General features: G+C 42.7%; 1 protein-coding gene across 2 annotated transcripts in view; it reads left to right on the top strand.

The window, feature by feature from the left end:
• The window catches only part of TMEM245 (transmembrane protein 245), a 153,838-nt gene that overhangs the window by 29,176 nt on the left and 104,550 nt on the right, over nt 1–20,112 (top strand). For both annotated transcript variants that reach the window (XR_007772299.1, XM_050937683.1), the window contains exons 5-6: nt 268–483; nt 16,051–16,220. Coding sequence is in view for 1 of the 2 variants with exons in the window: in XM_050937683.1 (XP_050793640.1) it covers nt 268–483; nt 16,051–16,220 (386 nt within the window). In the remaining variant the exon portion in view is untranslated. The remainder of the gene's footprint in view (nt 1–267; nt 484–16,050; nt 16,221–20,112) is intronic.

Genomic DNA, 20,112 nt, shown 5'->3' with positions numbered 1-20,112 from the left:
TTACATTATTCATCTTTGCCATAAGGATAATACAGTAAATTTTTCTCATTTTATGGCTAACAGTATAGTATACATCTTAGCTTTTGTTTTCCTCTGTAAAACTTAACACATTCTCTATATTTTTGTTGGATTATTTGGTGAACTAGGATTGCACCTGCTATGCATTTAGCTGTTAAGACCCTAGGGTAAATGTTGGCGATCTACTAGGTAACCTATTTCAGTTCAGCAGTAGAAATTCATGCGATAACAACTACTTCTTTTTTCTAGAAACAGCAGAAAGTGGGCAACCCTCTCAAGACTCGTCCTCTTCGTTTTCCTCCTCTTCATCCACTTCCGGTGGCAGACACAGGCCTGAGATTGGAGCTTTTCTTAGAAAGAAGAAAACCAGTGATATCTACTTTGTTACACTTGTATGGGCCATTGTCGTAGTCCAAATCTGGCTGAATCTCTGGATTGTGCAGTTATTGCCAGTTCCTGTTGCAGGTCATTGTCTAGTTCTTAGTAATGCCTGTTAAAATATTACTTACAACACTGTTGGATTTTTAGAACTTCTTACTTATCTTGCACTTAAATGTGGATGCTTCATTTGCCTGTCTTCAGACTATTCTGAAAATACTATGTGTGGTTGTAGCACAGATTCACTTAATTTATAATTATAAGCAGTTACAGAATGTCTGTAGTAGTAGCTGGCTGACTTGATAAATCTTAAAATGAAAATAATAATTAGAAGAGAGAACATGCTTCTCTGCTGCCTTCGTCTCTTAATCAGACAATTCAATTAAGAATTCAGTCAGTTGGCAAAGTATGAGCAAAGATGTGCCTGTTCCAACTCTTTCTAAAAATGGTAGGTTTGTGTTTCACCATATTTTTGTGGATAGCCACTTTCAGAAATGTGGCCTGCCACCAAGAATGATCTTCCTTCAGCACTAAAATGTTTCACCCTTGATTGGAGAAGAAAAGTGACTTATAGTTTCCTGTCTGAAAAATATCCAAAACCAGATATCTTCCAGAGCATTAAGAAACTCCTTAGTGAACAGTTATGGAATAACTTGCCCATGAAGGAATTTTTTTCCTAACCCTTGTAAGTTAAGGCTAGCTTTTGAAGTATGAATGTTACTCCTTTTAGAAATGGGTAGATCACATCCAGTGTAATTGTAAATGTTCTTATATTTTTGACCCTGTGCTATTTAAGATTTTTAACGATGACGTGGATGAAAACAAAGTAAAGATCGGGGGAATGATAAGTAATGACCGATAGGTCACTGATACAGAGTATTGTTTTTGTTTTATAACATTCATATTTCCAATCAATATAAAGTTATTCTGTTTGTTTTTTTAATACCCCTCCTTTGACAGCCCAGTGGTTCTAGTTTACCGTATACAACTTAATGATTCCCTGTTCAAGATTTTGTGCAGTTTATAATTACGCCTCCCCTTTATGACTTAGTCGATAAATCTAATAGATAAGGCTAGAAGGAACCATTGTGAAAGGAAAAAAATGTTCTTGCATTATAGGAAAAGATATTTGTATAGAGTGGGCTTGATTTTTCCCAGAATAGAGAGGGCTGTGACTAAATGCTACTCCATGTTTCCAAAATGTCTTGGTACTGTAAACACTTCCCATTCAGTTCACTTACACTTCAAAAGAATGATGTTCTCTTAGATTTACTTTGTTCAGGGTGGTGGGAATTTTTTCCATAAAACATAGAGGGGCAAGAAGAATTTTAGTTTAAAATTTAAACAGAAGACCAGTCGCGAAACATCTGAAACTTTTATTAAGTGCAGCATGCGTGTGAAAATAGGCTGACTCCTCTATTAATTTGTTCTCTTGTTCTGTTTTTTTCCATTTCTATTCTATCCCATTTGCAGCTCACGTTCACGTCCTTTATACTATTTTAACTTTCTTGCTATACTTTGTGGGTAGCTATTTTTTCCTCTTTTCCTAATTAGGATTCTTGTGCTTTCACTGGATTTACTTCTCTTTTCTGTATTAACAAGATATGACTTCTTGGCAGTCCATTGATCCGATGACAAATATGAGCAAATCATCTATTGTTGGTCTCATGGTGTGCCCTCTGATGGCTATACAAGCCAATTCTAGAGGTGCTCGTTTTGCTGTAGATGGTGCATGGGAAGTTCTCAGTCAGTGGGTTGTGCGCTGCTGGTGCTGTGTGACGTTGTTCGCGTGCTTCTTGTAGATACCGACAGCGGTCTTCCTCAAAGGCGATGCAGGTATTTCTGACTGTTGCACGCCACTTGGTTCTGTCGCTGGTGGCGTCCTCAAGGTCCCTGGTTTTGATACTGCTATATTGCAGATTGGCTTTGGTGGTGTCCTTGTAACATTTTCGTGGATGACCTATATGCCGGATGCCCTGGGAGAGCTCACCATAGAGAAGCTGGTGGGGTATTCTGTTGGCATCCATGCGGCTGACATGACTGGTCCATTGTAGCTGTGACTTCATGATCATCATTTCGATGCTTGTCATCTGGGCTCTCTCGAGGACCTCAAGATTGGGCTCTTTGTCTTGTCAGCGGATCTTCATGATGTTGCGGAGGCAACACATGTGGAATGCTTCGAGCTGCTTGATGTGACGCCTATATAGTGTCCATGTTTCACACCTGTACAAAAGAGATGAATGAACAGCAGCTCTGTACACAAGCAGTTTTGTTGACATCCGGATGTTGTGGTGGTTTAAAACTTTGACACGCAGATAGCCAAGTGCCTGGCTTACTTTGGATATTTGTGCTTTGATCTCATTATCCAGTGATCCATCACTGGATATGACACTACCCAGGTATTTAAAGTTCTCCACTACTTTAAGCTGAGTGCCATCAATGAAGATACTTGGGACAGAAGCATTTGATCCAGGTACAGGTTGATGGAGAACTTCTGTCTTTCTGAGGCTGATAGTTAGTCCGAAGAGTTGCGACATCTCGGCAAATTTGTTGACAATGTGCTGAAGATCATTTTCAGTGTGAGCCATGAGGGCACAGTCATTGGCAAAGAGTGCCTCAGGAAGGAGTTTCTGCACTGTATTAGTCTTTGCATTCAGGCGACGGAGGTCAAAAAGTGAACCATCGTGCTGGTATTTCAAATATATACCTCAATCCAGATCTTTCATTGCATGGTTAAGGACGCATGCAAAGAACAGGTTAAAGAAGACAGGAGCGAGAACACATCCTTGTTTCACACCGTTGGTGATGTTGAGGGGGGCAGCTGTGGCTCCATCAGACAATACTTAACCTGTCATGAAAAAGGCGTATAATCTGGACAAATTTTCTTGGGCAACCAAGTTGTGTTAGAATAGTCCAAAGGGCTTCCCTGTTGACGGTATCAAACGCCTTTGTCAGATCTATGAAGACAGCATACAGGTGCATGTTCTGTTCACTTCTCTTGTATTTGTCTGACAGCAAACACCATGTTGACTGTGCTCCGGCCAAGTCGAAAACCACATTGACTTTCAGGTAGCTTTGCCTCAGAAATACTGGCTATTAGGCGGTTCAAGATGATGCGGGCGATGATTTTCCCTCCAACAGGGAGAAGGGATATGCCTCTCTAATTTCCACATTCTGCTTTGCAGATGGTGACTGACACAGCAATAACATCTCTTGGACCAAAGAAAAGAACACATCAGGATTGGTTTGATGAGAACCAAGAAGAAATATGCTCAGCTCTGGAAGTAAAGGAAAAACCTTCATCAAATGGCAGAATGATCCCTCCTCAGTCTCCAAACGGGACCATTTCAAGTACCTTCAGAGCAAAACACAGAAGGACCTCCGTTAGATACAAGACAACTGGTGGGAGAGCAAAGCCAAAGAAATCGAGCACTATGCTGAGACCCACAACTCAAAGATGTTCTTCAGTGCTATTAAGACACTCTATGGATCTTCTAAACTAAGGACCACCCCACTTCTCTCATCAGACAACACAACGCTGATTAAAGATAAAGAAGGCATCAACAAAAGATGGCGAGAACACTTTAGCAACCTTCTCAATAGACCATCAACCATGAATAATAACATCCTCAATGAAATTCCACAACAACCTGCTCTGACAGATCTTGACTCTCTGCCCACTATAGATGAGATTAAGAAAGCTGTTAGCCGGATGAGTTCAGGAAAAGCTCCTGGAAAAGTTGGGATACCAGCAGAGATACAAAGCAGCAGGTCCAGCAGCACTAGCAGCATTCCACAGTGTGATCATCAGCATCTGGGAGGATGAAAACATACCACAGGACCTCTGCGACGCTACTATTGTCTCTCTCTTCAAGATGTGCCTACTATACCACAAATATGCATGGAGGCTCCTGAGATGTTGTTTTTGTCCGTTGTTTTAGGAACTAATGCTTGAGAATTTTTGGTAAAATTTAGCGTTTTGGAACGTGTGGAATATATTCTTTATTTTTGAACATTTATTGGTACTTAAGTCTAGCAAGATACTTAATTGTTAATGCAGTACACAAGTTTGCCACATGGTGGAGCCAATAGTAAGTAAAAGCAAAGCTTGGAAAATTGTAAAAGTAAATTACTCTTATTTGTGAGCAAGAGCATAAGCTTTCAGCAAAGGTTTACAGATAAGTCTTTTGTTGAACTTTGATAAACACCCTGTAGACATTAAAATTTGACTTTTAGGGCGATGACATTTTGTGTATCTAGATATTTCCAAAAGAAGATATTGAGGGTTTATTTTTTTGTAGTGTTTGTCAATAGATACTGCATCTAATTTGGAGGAGTTTTTGAATGAACATTATAAGAGTTTTATTAAATATTAACATGATTTGTTAGACTATTAACAAATGTCTATACTGTTGCAGTGAATACGTTTTTAATGTTGTTGCATAGGGGGCCTGTGTTGCTCTAGGATACTGATTTCAACACAACCATTGTTTACCTCAGAAAGGATTTTGGTTTGATGCATTAAGTGAACAAATTTAAATAAATCTTAGCATTCACTTTTAATTGATCCATTTATGACGTTCAGCTTTGCTGAATTTACAGTCTACAATAAGAAATAGTCCACAGGTGATGGTTCTGTTCACGACTTGATTTAAAAAACAAAAAAAAATTGTACTTCAATTTTTTTAAATTATTGTTTCCTGAATATCAGTCACAGCAATGAGTTGGGTTTTTAAATGGAGTGTGTTAAACGCAAAAAACTGTTTAATGCAATGTTGAGGCTGCAAAGTAAATTAATCAGGAAATGCAAAAGTTTTGAGATTCACATAGCAATGTTAACTCACATAGTATAATTTTTAAAAGTATTTAATATAAGCAGAGACTAAGTTCAAATCATTTTATCTACAATGTGAATTAACATTCTATGGGAATGTGAATTTGATTTGCATTATTTTAAATTGCCAAATTAAAATTGTACTTGCATGAATTTTTGATTCTTCTTCGAGTCATGTACCTATATGTGCTCCACTGTAGGTGCAGCCTAGGATTGGAAATCATAATCAGTGCCTGTCAGACCGCACATGTGTACCTCCCCCATCTCACGCCATGAGCTCTGTGTATGTAGATAGATATATAAAATATAAAAAATATAGTACTGTCATCCCGTTTCTTTTCTGCTGCCCTTGGTCTGGGACGGAATCCGCAACAGAGCTCGCTTCTCCTTTTGCCCAGTTAGATAGTGCCTTACCTGTTACTTTTTAGTGTAGTTTAGTAGTTATTTACTCCCTTTTCATCCTTTCCTTTTTTTTAAAATTGCTTTTATTCCTTCCTACTCTCTCTATTAGTTTGTAGCTTAGCTTTTGTTTCCCGCTTCCTGACCAGGAAGTTTTTTCCTTCACCTTTATGCCTGTACCTCTCGGGTTTAAGAGGTGCGTTTCCTGCTGGTTTGCCTTCCTGGTAATGGATGGTCATCCATAGGGCATTTGCTGCCTGAGAGAGGGATGTGTCCTGCAAAAGCGTGCTCACTGCCTGTAGCGAGGCGGTGGGATACCCCACAACCCCGCTGAGGGACGAACCTCTCCTAACACCAACATGGGCGGAGCCACTGGCTCCTGCGCCCGCCCTTCAGAGGTCACGGTGCAGACCCGGAAGTATAAAGCTCACCTGCAGAGTTCAGTGGAGAACCAGCCACCGCAGAGATCAGACGTCCGCGACTGAGCTCCCTCTTGGGAGACAGCAGCCGCCCGCAGCTGGCCTGAGCTCGCACCCAGCCAACCGAGCCTGCCCCGTGCCAGCTACCCCGAGGAGGACTGGCCGAGCCTGCCCTGTGCCAGCTACCCCGAGGAACCGATGCTGTTTGAAACAGCCGAGGACGCTAGCACAACCCAGGTACCCTACGAGGGGAAGTGTGGAAGTAGCCCGGGGGCAGCCGACTCCAGTCTGGCTGCAGCACTGCCTGAACCTATGTCAGTGTGTTGCAGCCAGGATCCCCACTGACAGCAGCGAGTCTTTGCCGCTGCTAGGGCCCCGGGCTGGGACACAGTGGAGTGGGAGGGCCTGCGTCCCCCCTGCCACCCACTCCTTGGGTGGCAGACTCCCCCTTCTCCCTGTCCTGGAGAGGCTAGGACTTCCTGCGATTGAACTATTGACTCAGCCACTGCTTAAAGGCCTGAGTCTTTGACTGTTTGCTTGCTGCCCCGCCCTGACCTAGGGTCTGGGCCACCATTTGACTATTGACTTAGCCCCTGCTCCAAGGGCCTGAGCCCCTAACTGAGTGTGTGTTATTCCCCATGACCGCAGAGTCGACGGCTGGTGAACTAGAGCGAGGCGGTGGGATACCCCACAGCCTCGCTGAGGGACGAACCGTGACAAAGCCGCACTACACGGCCACAACTTCACTATCAGGGTCAGAAAAGACTGGGGCATTCATTTGCGACTTCTCATGGAGAAATCTTGGCTTCCTGCATCTGACGCTGACCTGAGCACTTTCCCTGCATGGCTCTCACACTCCACTAGATTGTCCACCGATCCTCATTTGCCGTGCCCTTCTAAAAGAAAATGTTCTCTTTTTTCGCTCTGAAGAGAAATAAATTTGCTCCCTCATCACCCTCTGAGACATTGCCTGCCAGAACACCATCTCCTGCAAGGTCAGTTGCCTTGACATGTTTGGAGAGGGGACATAGCTCCAGGGCCCATCCAAGTACCTCAAGTACCAGAGCTAAGCAAAGGTCTAAAGACCCTAACTGGGCAGACCTGCAGCCCTCGGCACTATCTCTCGGTGCTGGGGACAGAGACACAAGACGTTCAAGAACAGTGCCAACCATCCCGACCAAACCAACTGTGGGTATTGTGGCATCAACAGCCCTACTGCCATGGTGTCCATTTCAGCACTGAGCAAGTCCTATTCACCAAGCAAGCCTTCCACACTATCTACTGGCTGCTCAGGAGAATGCACCTCTCCCTCAGCACTGATTACATGCCGGTACCAACGATGCTCCTTCCTCCTCCGCAAGAGTTCAGATATGCCAAGGACCTACCTATCTCTGGTGTGCCTGAGTCACCACTGCTCAAGCACACTCTTCCTTCACTTCAGTTCTCTGGACTCTCACCATTCTTCCCTTTCTCCTCCGAGGACTGCACCTCCCTTTCCGAGTAATGCAGAGGAGGATGAGGAGTATTCCATCCCACCCTCATACTTGAGATAGGCACAAAAGACTTCTTCTACACATCTTCACTATCCACAAGCAGACCAGGGTCCTGATATCGTCCATTGTGGATGCAACCCCATGTGTCGCTCCCTCAACACTGGCCATACTGGAATCCTTGGGACATGTACAGAGCTAAGTTTGGGAAACTTCCTGTGGAGCAAAGCTAGAGGCCTACTACTCTGTCGGTCTCTCGACCACCAGAGGTTGACCCTCTCTCTGTAGCAACTAAGGAGGAAATTCCACCGCCATTCCACTACTTCTTTCCCTGATGAGGCTATCATGCCTCCATCTCCTACTGCTGCGGACTTCAAACATTTCCAAGAGTTGTTTTATAGGATTGCAGAATCCCTCCAGATTCCTTTGGAGCAGGTGAAAGATCAAAACACAAGCTGCTTGACATCCTGCACACATCTTCCTCCTCCTAAATAGCCCTCCCTCTCAATGAGGCCCTTCTCAATCCCACCAAAGTGCTCTAGCAGATCCCAGCATCCATCCCACCAACCTTCAAGTGCGTGGACAAAAATATTATGTTCCCACAAAAGTCTTGGAATTTTTTTCCCTCAACTCACCCGAAATTCCTTAGTTGTCAATACCATACAAGAAAAAGGACACCAATACCAACCTCAACTCACCTGACATGGCCGAGACTGAAAATGATTAGATCTATGTGGCCTTCAGTTCTGAATATCCAATTACAAGGCTCTCATGGCTAAGTACAATTACCTCAAATACTCTAAATTACAGGAACTCTGCCAAGACCTTCCTGATAACAAAAAAAGAACAACTCCAGGCTCTCGTATCCGAAGGACACCTCTTGGCCCATACAGCTGTACAAGCGTCTTTGGATTCTGTGCATACTGCTGCCTGTTCCATTGTAACTGCCATAGTCATGAGTGGCATTATGGCTGCACCTCTCCGACCTTCATAAGGGAGTACAAACCACTGTCGAAGACCAAGCCTTTGAGGGCCCCAAATTACTTGTGGAGCATACAGATGAATCCCTACACTCCCTTAAGGACTTGTGGTGGGTACGATTGCAGGGGAAGTTGATATTTCCCTGGGTGTCTCTTTGGCACTAGAGTTTAAATGCCGAGAGATCAATGGGTTGCTTGCAATACACTCCCGATTGGCACTACGATACTCAGTGCTGTCACCAGAAGTCCCCTACCAAGCACAGACATAAGACTCCTCAAGGGACTACATCTCACACATCTTCAACCAAACAATTTTGAAGGTGAGCTCAAGGCCTTGAGAAGCCTTCCCCTGTTCTGGTGACACCAACCATCTCCAACATCCCACCAGTTTGGCTGCCCCTTAAACCCTTTCTTTCCATCATGGAGGCTAATTACCTTGGACAAGTAGATTCTAGAGATCAAGGAAGGATATTCCATCCCTCTTCAGTGACCCTTCTCATGAACCCATTCTTAAAATGCTTGGGGTTATTCATGAGCTCCATTTTGTGTCTGTTTGTCAGCCATCATGACCTTTCACTACCAGATAGACAGACACTTCTTCTTCACCCACCTGCTCATGAAACATTTCCTAAAGGACTTGCAAAATCTTTACCTTCACGTATAGGATCTAATCCCGGCTTGGGACCCTGGCCTCGTCCTATACTCTACTAGACCTCCATTTTGTACCAATGGCAACATGCTCCTATGTTCATTTATCTATGTAAACAACATTTCTTGTTGCTAGCACCTCAGCTCGATGGGTTGGAGAAATTGGAGCTCTTATGGTATACCCTCTGTTCACAGTTTTTCATAAAGACATGGTTACACTACATCCTCGTCCCGAATTTTTACTCAAGGTACCATCCTCTTTCCATCTAAATTTCTTTCCAAAGCCATACAGCAACCAAGTGGAGGCAACATTGCTTCATCATCATCTGTGATCTCTCAATTCAAGGATGATCTCTGCCACAAATTTACATATGGGTCCTGAGATGACTCAAGAGTCCAATCCTGGAACCACAGGTCTGTCTCCAGTATGTACAAACATTTCCTAGTGAGTCAGCTGCCTGCTGGAGGAGAGTTTTTTTCTTTTCTCCCCCCTCCCTTCCTTTTTTCCTTCTCTCTCTGTTTTCAGCGAACTATTTGCCTGATGGAGGATATGGCACCATTGAGGTTGGTTGGTGGTTTGCTCGTCCCAGCTTGTGATGTACACGTCAGTTTTCTTGAGATACACTTTGTAGTGTTTCCTCTGACCATCACAGGATCTTTGACCATGGGTGAGCTGAGAGTAGAGCACTTGTTTTGGAGGCGAGAGTCTGGCATCCTCACCCAATGTCCAGCCCAGCAGAGTTGGTGTATGAGGATCATTGCTTCAATGTTGGTGACATTGGTTTCAGTGAGAATGCTGGTGTTAGTGCAGTGATCTTACCACTCGATGCAAAGGATCTTCTAGAGGCATCGTTGGTGGTACCTTTTCTAGACTCTTGAGGTTCAGTTAAGTCACCCAGGTTTAGCATTCATAAAGGAGTGTAGGAATAACAGTTGTCTTATAGACCTGGATCTTGGTGTCCTGCGCTAGGTCACAGTTCGTGAAAACACGTCAGAGCAATTTCCTAAAGGAAGCACTTGCACACTGGATCCTGTGCTGGAGTTCACTGTTTTTTGCATTTTTGAGGAAGTTGGCTACCAAGGTAGAAGTAGTACTCTATTGTTTCCAAAGTCTGTCCCTCAATAGTGATTTGTGGTGAGTCATGTGCAAGGCCTGAAGCAGGCTTATGGAAAACATCAGTCCTCTCAATATTGAGAGAGAGTCCTAGGCTTCAGTAAGCTTGTGCAAAAATATCCAGTGTGGACTAAAGGTTATTTTCAGTGTATGCGAGGGTGGCACAGTCATCAGCATACTGAAGGTCAGTAACGGATGCCCTGAGGACTTTAGACTTCAAGTGGAGACGTCGAAGATTTAAAAATCCACCCATCCATTCTGTGTTGAATGTCAACTCCATTGGAGAGGAGGTCTTTAACGAGGGCAAAAATGACTGCTAAATTGATGGAGAACAGGGTTGGGGCAATAACACATCCTTGCTTAATCTCAGTTTTGATGATGAAAGTGTCTGTCTCCAGACCATTACAGAGAATGGTGGCAGTCATCTGATCATGAAGAAGCCTTACCTCCTTAATAAATTTTGGAGGTCAGCCAAATCTGGCCAGCACCTTCCACAAGGCTTTGAAATTGAATGAGTCAAAGGCCTTTGTCAAATCGATGAAGGCCACGTATGAGTTTTGATTTTACTCCTGAGACTTTTTCCTGGATTTGATAGGAAACAAGGATTGTCATTTGTCCCACGGGATGGTCTAAAACTGCAGAGATTCTGGCAAGATTTCCTCGGTAAAGCAAAGTCATCGGTTTAAGAGTGGAGTGGGGCGGACTGCCCCACTCCCTGGGAGGATGGGCTGTGGCAGCCCAGGGAGCCTGCGCAGCCCGGGAACCAATCAGAAAAGGGCTTATGGGGAGCCAATCAGGGCCCAGATTGGAGGGAACCAATCAGGGCCAGGCTCACCCATATATAAAAGCAGCCCAGAGCAGGAGCGGTCATTCTGTCCTAGGCCTCTTGACAAGGGAAGGTCAGTCTCCAAGGGGGAGACTAGCACCGCTGACAGCGTAGTGCTAGGCAGGCTCAGGGAGGCTAGAAGGCTCTAGCCCATAGCTGCCAGGCTTCAGGCCATGATGAGAAGGGCCTAGCGGGTGCAAGGGGCCGTAGGGGAAGCGGCCCAGGGGAACAGACAGAGGAGGGGAAAGAAAGAGGACAGTGAGGCTGACGCCAGAGGGTCCCTGGGCCGGGACCCAGAGTAGAGGGCAGGCCTGGGTCCCCCCCTTCCTCCTTGCAGTACATCCAGCCATTGGCCGTAGGGAGTGGCCATTATAGACTACACCGGTCCCTGACGAGGGATTAGACATTGGGGTGTGTGGTTGCACATAGTGGCTGGAGTGGAGGACTGCTGATCACCGATCCCTGGAAGGGGGTCCAGATGGACTAAGGGACACTGCCAGAGGGCAGTGGCCTCGAAGAGGACGCCGCTGAGCAGGGAGCAACACGGGTCCAGTGACAGCAGCGGAGAGCAGAGGGCAGAACAATGGATGGGACACCACCAGGAGGGGGCACTCCATTGGAATAGCGCTAATTCCCAGAGTCACCAGCAGGAGGCGCCGCGGGTGGTGAATCCCAACCCATTTACAAAGAGGATACGGGCGAGAATTTTCCCTGCTGTAGATAGCAAGGCAAGTCAGAATTTGGAAATTGATGCATTATCATCTTTCTTAAAGATTGCGAGTGTTGGTATTTCTCAAGTCTTCTGGAATCTTCTCATTATACCAGATATGAAGTTGTTGTTTCTGGAGCTTCCTCACCAGTTCTTCACTTCCAAACTTGTAGACTAAAGGTGTTATGCCATTTGGCACTGCTGCCTTGTTTTTCTTGGTTTGCATAATGGCTTGTGTTACTTTTTTGAGGGCAACTGGATCAGCAAGAGATTCTTTTATATTATTGAGGTATAGATTCAATAGTGGCATCAGAGACAGTTGACTCATGGCTCAGGAGTGACTCAAAATGCTCCTTCTACTTGGCTTTGATTGCTTTTCTGTCCTTAAAATAAGTCAACCCATCTTTGACTCAGAGTGGTGTGGGATCATGAGAGCATTGACCGTAAATGGCTGTTATTGCCTAGAAATAGATCCTCCTGTCATGTTTTTATCAGCTCAAGCTCCTTGGTCTTTTTTCTTACCACCATTTGTTTTTGATGTTGCAGGTTTTCCTTTGGGCTTTAGCCTTGGTTGCTTGTATGACTCTTTCTTCTCCAGGTATAATATGTCTTTTTGCCATATGAGATGAGTTTTTCTTTTCCTGTTGAGCAAGCTTTGAATCTTAGCATCATTCCCATCAAACCAATCTTAGTGATCGCAGGTGACATAGCTGATGGTCTCAGCACATGCTGAGAGAATGGCAGCCTTAAATCCCTTCCAGAAATTTTCATTATAGTCATCAGCTGTTGAAATAGTAGCAAATCTCTCTTGGAGTCACTGCTGAAGTTTGTCCTGATTCACTATGTCCTGAAGGGACTTGACATTGAATTTCTTTCATACTGATTTTGCCTATTTATGATGCCTTGAAGCGATCTGGAAATTCATGATAGATCTAACAAGGCCATGGTCTGTCCAACAGTCATTGGTTCCATACATCTCCCTCATGATTCAGACACCCTTCCAATCTCGAGCTCTGACAATAACATAATCAAGAAGATGCCAATGTCTGGACCGAGGGTGTCTCCAAGTGGTCTTATACTTTTCACTTTGTCTAAAGATGGTGTTTGTGATGACTAGCTGATGTTCTATGCGTTTGCTCAGGAGGATTTACTGTTGGATTTGCCTTTCCTACGCCTCCTTTTCTGATAGTACCATTCCAGAGGTCTGACTCATACCCGACTCTAGCATTAAAATCTTCGAAGAGAATGATCTTTTGTCTCCTTGGGAATGTTGGTCAAGATCTGTATAGAATTGTTCCTCGATATACTTGTCAGCGTTGAGTGTTGGAGCATACGTGCTGATGATGGCAGCAGACTCATTGCTGAGCTTAAGGTGAAGATTCATAAGAGGTTCATTGAGTCCTACAGGAAGTTCTGTAAGCTGATGACAAACTTATTCTTAATTGCAGAACAGACCCCATGAGTTCCCCTGTCCTCTGCAGATTTCTCTTTCCAGAAAAGGTGTAGCCTTCACCTCCTTCTCTCAGTTGACCTTCATCCACGCACCTTGTCTCACTCAGGGCAGTGACATCAGTGTTATAGCTCACAAGTTCCCTGGTGACAATAGCAGTTCTTCTTTCTGGTCATATATTATCTTTATCTATCAGGGTGCAAACATTGCATGTAGTGAAAGTCACTGTCTTTTTATAGTTCTGGCAGCAGGCAGAGTGATCCCACTGGATGTGGTGAGACAGCCTAGGTTTAGGGCTCCCTTTCTAGTCCTCTCCCCATGCAGGTTTAGCAGAGGGGATCCTAAAGAGGACTGCTCAGTCGCGATAGCCACTGCCAAATTACACGTCTCAGTCCAGGTGGCAGACGACCATCCAGCTACCACCACCTACATAAAGATTAGTGGTGAGGGACTGCCCAATTCACTAATGCTGTCCCCCTCACCACTAGTCTGTCGCTGCAGGGCATGGAAGGTTGGAAAAAGATTTTTCCTGTGATGCATGTGATTTTCTTTTAATGTTGGGAAGCTGGCGCACCTACAGCCACCACACAGTCATGACAAGCTGGAGGTCTGGGGCCTAGTGGCAGGGAAAGTCTGAGTTGACTAGAGATCACCAACTTCAGTCTTCATCTGCTTTCACAACCATTGAGATCCAAAGACCCTCTTCCACTTGATCCACTGTTAAGGACTTGGATTGGAGAGTGCTTTGTCTGGGACCTCACTTCAGACTTGCTCGCCTTCGGAGACCCTACCAGGAACATGGAGCCCCTGACCACCATAGTTCTGAGGATTATTGGAACACTCAAGCCCCTTCACCACAACAAGATGGTGGTTCCTGAACAGGCAACATTGCACACCCTGAATGTCAGACGAGCACTAGTTTTCTACATAGAACAAAATCTTTCCATAAATCACCATGCTTATTCTTCTCAACAGCCGAAAGATAAAGGTGTGACCATATCTAAGCAACCCCTTTCCAAGTTGATCTTGCAGTATATACACCTGTCCTACCAACTTACACAATCGACAACCTCCTCCTGGAACTAGAGCATATTCCATCCACTTGCTTGTCACCTTGATTGCCTTTCTCAGTAATGTTGACATTTGCAAAGTGGCCACATGGGCATCAGTGGATGCTTTTAGCTATCGCCATGCCATTACTCAGGACATCGCAGCAGGTACTCTGCTAGGACACACTGTCCTGTCATCTGCAGTAAATGCCACTCTGAAGCTCCAGCGTTACAATTAGGGGCCTTGCTTTCAAATCATCTACAATGGACCCCCTTAGGGACATCAGTTGAAGAAGAGGAACCTTACTCACCCTGTGCAGTAACTGAGGTTCTTTAAGATGTGTGCTCCACTACTCCCTTTCCTCCCCTCAACTTTGGAGCCGAAACATAAGCTCTGCAGCAGAGAAGGAACTAGGCGGGTGGTCGGACGCACAGCGAGGGGTGTGTGTGTGTGTGTGTGTCCTGCTCATGGCATGAGATGCAGGAGGTATGCATATGCGGTCCCACAGGCACTGCTGGTGAAGATCTCCGATCTGAGGTGCAGGGGATGTTGCCACACTTACGGTGGAGCACCCATAGGGGGACACATCTTGAAAAACTGCAGTTACTGCACAAGGTGAGTAACTTTCTCTTTTTTAATCTTCCTCTTATTTTAGAAGAGAAACAGAGGGTGTTGCAGATAATACACAATATAATTGAATAAAAGGAATATTGAAGATTTGCTTAGTTATAAACTCTTTTTGGAGTTGTCGAATTGTATGTGTGGTTTTTTTTCACCTGCCACTCTTAGCTTTAAAATGAATTTTGCTTAAAAAAACAAAACAAAACATGGCACTATGGAGTTACAGAACTCTGTAGTACAAGTCATAATTAATTAAAATCCTAACCAAAATCTTTTTATTGCATCTGAACTGATCAATTTTTCGCTGAACTGTAACTTTACATTTTTTTCTAATTTACCTAGCAGTCTTGACACATTTGATGTTACAAATCAGCTGTGTGCACAGTATGTTCTTACTGATTCAGTATTTTTCCATAAACGAAGTATTCCTTGTATTTGCCTAATTCAAGCTATGTATGGATTTTACTGAAAGTTCCCATAATCATCTTTGAGTTGAGATGCAGTTTCAGTTCCAGTGGAGAATTTCTTTTTTAGAAGCTTAAGAGCAAATGAAATCAGGATCGTTATAATGAGTTTGGTTGCAAGCTTACATATAGCTGTTCCTATTGTGAACATTATATGTATAAATAGATGTACACAGTTATTTTGCCTAAGAAGAAAAAGATGTAATATTATGGAAGGCCTAAAGTTTTAGGAATTCTAAGGGAGAAAAGTTTGCCTCTGTCTAAGACTTTATTCTATTTGTCAACGTTATGTGTAGCTACACAATTTTGTGCCATGCATACAATCTGTGGAATTGCACCTATTTACATCAGGCCTTGATATGAACTGTAACCTCCGTAATGGTGCTATATGGAGGTGCTGTCCATCTGCACTTAAAACTTCGGATGGCTGAACATGTTTTTCTGCAAGTAAATGGCCACCTGTTTTTTTAAAAAGATGGTGTTAGTACTGTTTGCGGTGAGGAGTTTTAATTAAAACAATTTGATTTTTCTAATAATCTCTCACAGTGGAGTGAAAAATCCTGATGTGATGCACTTCTTAAATCCCTAATCCTTTTTCCCTCTCTCTTTTTTTTTTTTTTTTTTTTTTTTTTTTTTTTTTTAAATTACAGTTTGGGTTGTTAAAAAACTTGTGGTCCACTTTGGAGTTGTAAACTTCATGGCAAAACGTTGTAGTAGTTGGTGGCATGTTCTGGAAAACTTTGTGAAGGAGCGGCAAGAGGCTCTCGCTCCACGGCCAATCAGAGGGCTTGGAAGGGTCATGCTAAAACTTGACAGTAAGGTATTTCAATTTATTTTCTTAAGCCATAATTCTGAATAAAATTTTCTTTGTTCTTTTGTAAACTGTGCTCTAGAAAGCTATAACTCTAAAATAAGAGTCTGCCACTCATAAGCACATTGTTCTTTATGTAAAAGTGTATCTTAGGCCTTGACTATGCTTGCTCTCTTGAAGGCTATAGCACATTTTTAAACAGTGTTATAACAATGTTTAGCTCCCTTGACACTAAGATGATATCTGCATACTAAAAAAAAGTAGCTATTTAAAGTTGTTAACTTAACATGATTGTCTACGTGGATGTTAATGGGGATTTCCTATTTTACAATTCTTTTAACTGATAGTAAAGATGATAAACTGAAGGTACATAGGTGTTTTGGGAGGGGAATCCCGATCACATTAAGCTAACTGTTTTTTAAAAAGCAACTTTTTCATTGTGTAGATAGGACTTAAGCTACTTCAGCTACATTTGTCGTTAAATTCTGCAAAAGCACGATGGTTAAACACAACTGTTTGATAGTGTAGAACAGACCAATGCATTTACTGGGGAAAAAAAATGTAGGGTGAGGGTGGGTACTCTTGGGAAGCTACTGAATACAGCACTACCTATTTTCTTTCGGTTTTCTAAATCAGTGGGGGCCACATTTCAGGAATGATGTGCACAAATTGGAGAAACTCCAGAGGAGGGCAACAAAATGTTTAAAGGTCAAGAAAAGATTGAAAAAGTTGGTTTGTTTAGTCTTGAGAAGACTGAGGAGGGACATAACAATTTTCAAGTACATAAAAAGCTTGTTACAAGAAGGAGGGAGAAAAATGTTTCTCCTTAAGCTCTGAGGATAGGACAAGAAGGAATAGGCTTAAAATGGCAGTTTAGTTTGGACATTAGGAAAAAATTCCTAACTGTCAGGGTGGTTAAGCATTGGAATAAATTGTTTAGAGAGGTTGTGGAATCTGTCATTGGAGATTTTTTTAAGAGCAGGTTAGACAAAACACCTGTCAGGTATGGTCTAGATAATATTTATGCCTGCTATGAATGCAGGGGACTGGACTAGATGACTTCTCAACATCTCCTCCAGTCTTATGATTCTATTGAAACAGTTGATTCTATGGTGGTAGATAGGAATAAATGTTGCAAAAAATGAAGGCATGTGATGCAAGTTAAAGTCTATTTCTAACACTTTTGATAGTGTGGTACTGTAATAAGAACAAAAGAATAGCAAACTCTCATTTTCTTTAAGTAAAAGCAAGGTGATTAACCATTTTAAATCTGTTTAGCAGTATGTTTAATTTTAATCTTAGAGTTTAAAGGCCTGCTTTCCCTGAAAGCCATACTCACTACTATCTGTTAGCAAGAGAAGGGGGCTGAACTTCAGCATCAGGAAGCTGCAGAGACTCTAATGTGAAGAAAACAGGGGGCTGCGGCTGTTTTTTAATATAAACAGCAGTCTAAAATGTATAGTGGTGATGCTTGCTTCTGACAGTCTGGCTCGTGGTGGGGCCAAGAAGTCGTCCCACTACGAAGAGCAGGAGATGCATCAAGCAGAAAGGTGTCCTATTCCACCCAAGAGAATCTGTAAGGCTAGGCAGGGGCCTTGGAAAGAATGTTTTATTTCCCTTTGTAAGTTAAACTAATAAAAAACTGAGAGAGGGTGCTGGAGAGAGCTGCTAGTGAGCTCAGAATGTCTTCAGCATTCCTTTGATCTACCAAGGGGGAGCTGTGAGAAAGTAGTCTGTTCAGCTTTCCCCCTACTGTTCAGGCCCTCTTTTTCTCCTACAAGGAAGAGGGGGCATACCCCACCCTGAGAGAAGTCCTGCATGAGGAAAGGGAACACAAGCATTGCTGCTTATTCTCTGTGCCTAGCACAAGAGGTCTTGATCCATTACTTGGGCTCCTGGGCACTATGATAATACAAATAATAAACCAGGGACAACTGGGAGGCTCCAGAGGCAGCAATGAAACCTACTTGTGCGTTTCATATAGGTCCTAATTAGATTAGGAAAATGAGATGTTTTTAGCAAAGTTGGCTTTACTGTCCCCTAGTTCTGCTCCTTCTGGCACTGTCCCTGCTGCTGCTAGCATCTCAGAAGAAGTTGGGTACTTCTGGGGGGGGAAAAGGATCCCAGGTGTTCTCCTCTCCCTGCCCGTACAATATTTATAGAAGTATGTATATATTTTACTCTCACATTTGTAATTAGTCCAAAATCAGTGGTTTGCTTCACCCTAACACACACTTTAAAAAAATTAATTGGTTTCAGTTAATGTTTAAAATGGTGATTGTATAGTTTTTGTGTTTTCTGTTGGGGTTAATAAGGATAGCTCTTTAATGGCGCCAGATGGTGTTTCCTGTCCACTGAATGATTCCACACATCATTCCAGACATCTATAAATCAGGATTGTACTGATGTTTCCCTTTCCTAGTGAGTATTTTTATTAACTGCAGCCAAGATTGTTTTTATTGTATTCAAATACATATAGTCATTTAACTATTCTTGACAGAGTGTAGGAGAACTTAATGTGAATGATACAAACAGGTTAGGCAGCCCTTTTACCATATAGAGTCAAGTGTTAGTGTACATCAGGCAACATACTAGTCTTACAGTTCAAACACATCTTAGCAGAAACATCTACCAGATTATGGAAATACATATAGCCATGTCAGCATGAATATAAAGAGCTTCCTAAAACAGTACTGAGAAAGTAAATGCAGTTTTATTAAATTTTACTTCCTCAAATATTTGGATTAAACCAAGAAGGGCCATATTTTTCTAAAACTAACTTGGTTACTGGAATAGAAGTATCAACATTTTGGGGTACGTTTGTTACTATTACAATGGGAAATGAGGCATGTGGTATATAATGTTCTCTGCTCTGAGTTTTAGTGTAGAACATATATTTAATGCTTTTGACATTTTCCTCCCTATCAGTGCTGAAAACTGGAAGTCCCGTTTCCAGGCTTTTCTATCAATCATTTGTTGTATTACTTTTAGAATGGAGAAGAGAAAAAAGAGAGAATCTGAATGAGGAAGGTTATGCTAGTATCATGTTAATTTCCCAGGCTATAACTAGGACAATAATTTTCCCTTTGTCATATTATTATAACCATTAAGGGGGAAAGTAGCTGATCAGAATATCCTGTTTACGCTGCTTGCTACTTAATGATGAAGGGATTCTTATATTCGTATGGGAATTTTCTACCCAGTTTCTAGGCAAGTAAGATAAGGCAAGATTTTTTTGTTAAATCTGTAAAACTCCTTACCTTATTTTTCACTTATACAATATCCCATTTCCTGGGAAGAATGAGTGGAAACAAATCAGAAGCTGAAGGCTGAGGCTTCTGAAGCTCTTTTGCACCTTCCCGTTTCCATGCCTTGTTTCCATAGGAACAGATGTACCTAAGCCATACAAGTATATAGGATAACTGCATACCTTCTGTTGTGTATTGTTTGTTTGAAATCTTTGAATGTCTGTGTTAAATTGTAAACCTGTTGCTTGCTTAATCATGCTTTAATTTACGTTCTGAAATTTTGGTTTTATTTGGAACAGTATCTCTTAGTTCTTGTTTACATGAGGAATTTGTCCCAATTTCATCTATGGGTGGCCAGCCACTGGTGCAAACCCCAGCTGTAGACAAGAAAAAACACAATTTGTTCTGGTGGGTTGTTGGAATTATTAATATGGGAATCACTATTCCTTTATTAAATCCAAAGGCCAAATGGTACTTATACAGTTGCTGTAAATATGCCTCAAAACCCTAACCAATAAGTAGTATACTACATCCAAACAGTAACAAAACATTAATAAGCATTTGATCAAGATATTTATAAATGGATTAAACCCAGTGTTGCTTAGACTCCTATTGGTAGGTTCCAGCTTGGTCAGGCAGGTATTAGCAATGGA

The sequence above is a fragment of the Gopherus flavomarginatus genome, chromosome 2 (genome assembly GCF_025201925.1).
Source record: "Gopherus flavomarginatus isolate rGopFla2 chromosome 2, rGopFla2.mat.asm, whole genome shotgun sequence".
In the NCBI taxonomy this organism is placed as follows: Eukaryota; Metazoa; Chordata; order Testudines; family Testudinidae; genus Gopherus; species Gopherus flavomarginatus.
This window is presented reverse-complemented; position numbering and strand designations above follow the sequence as displayed.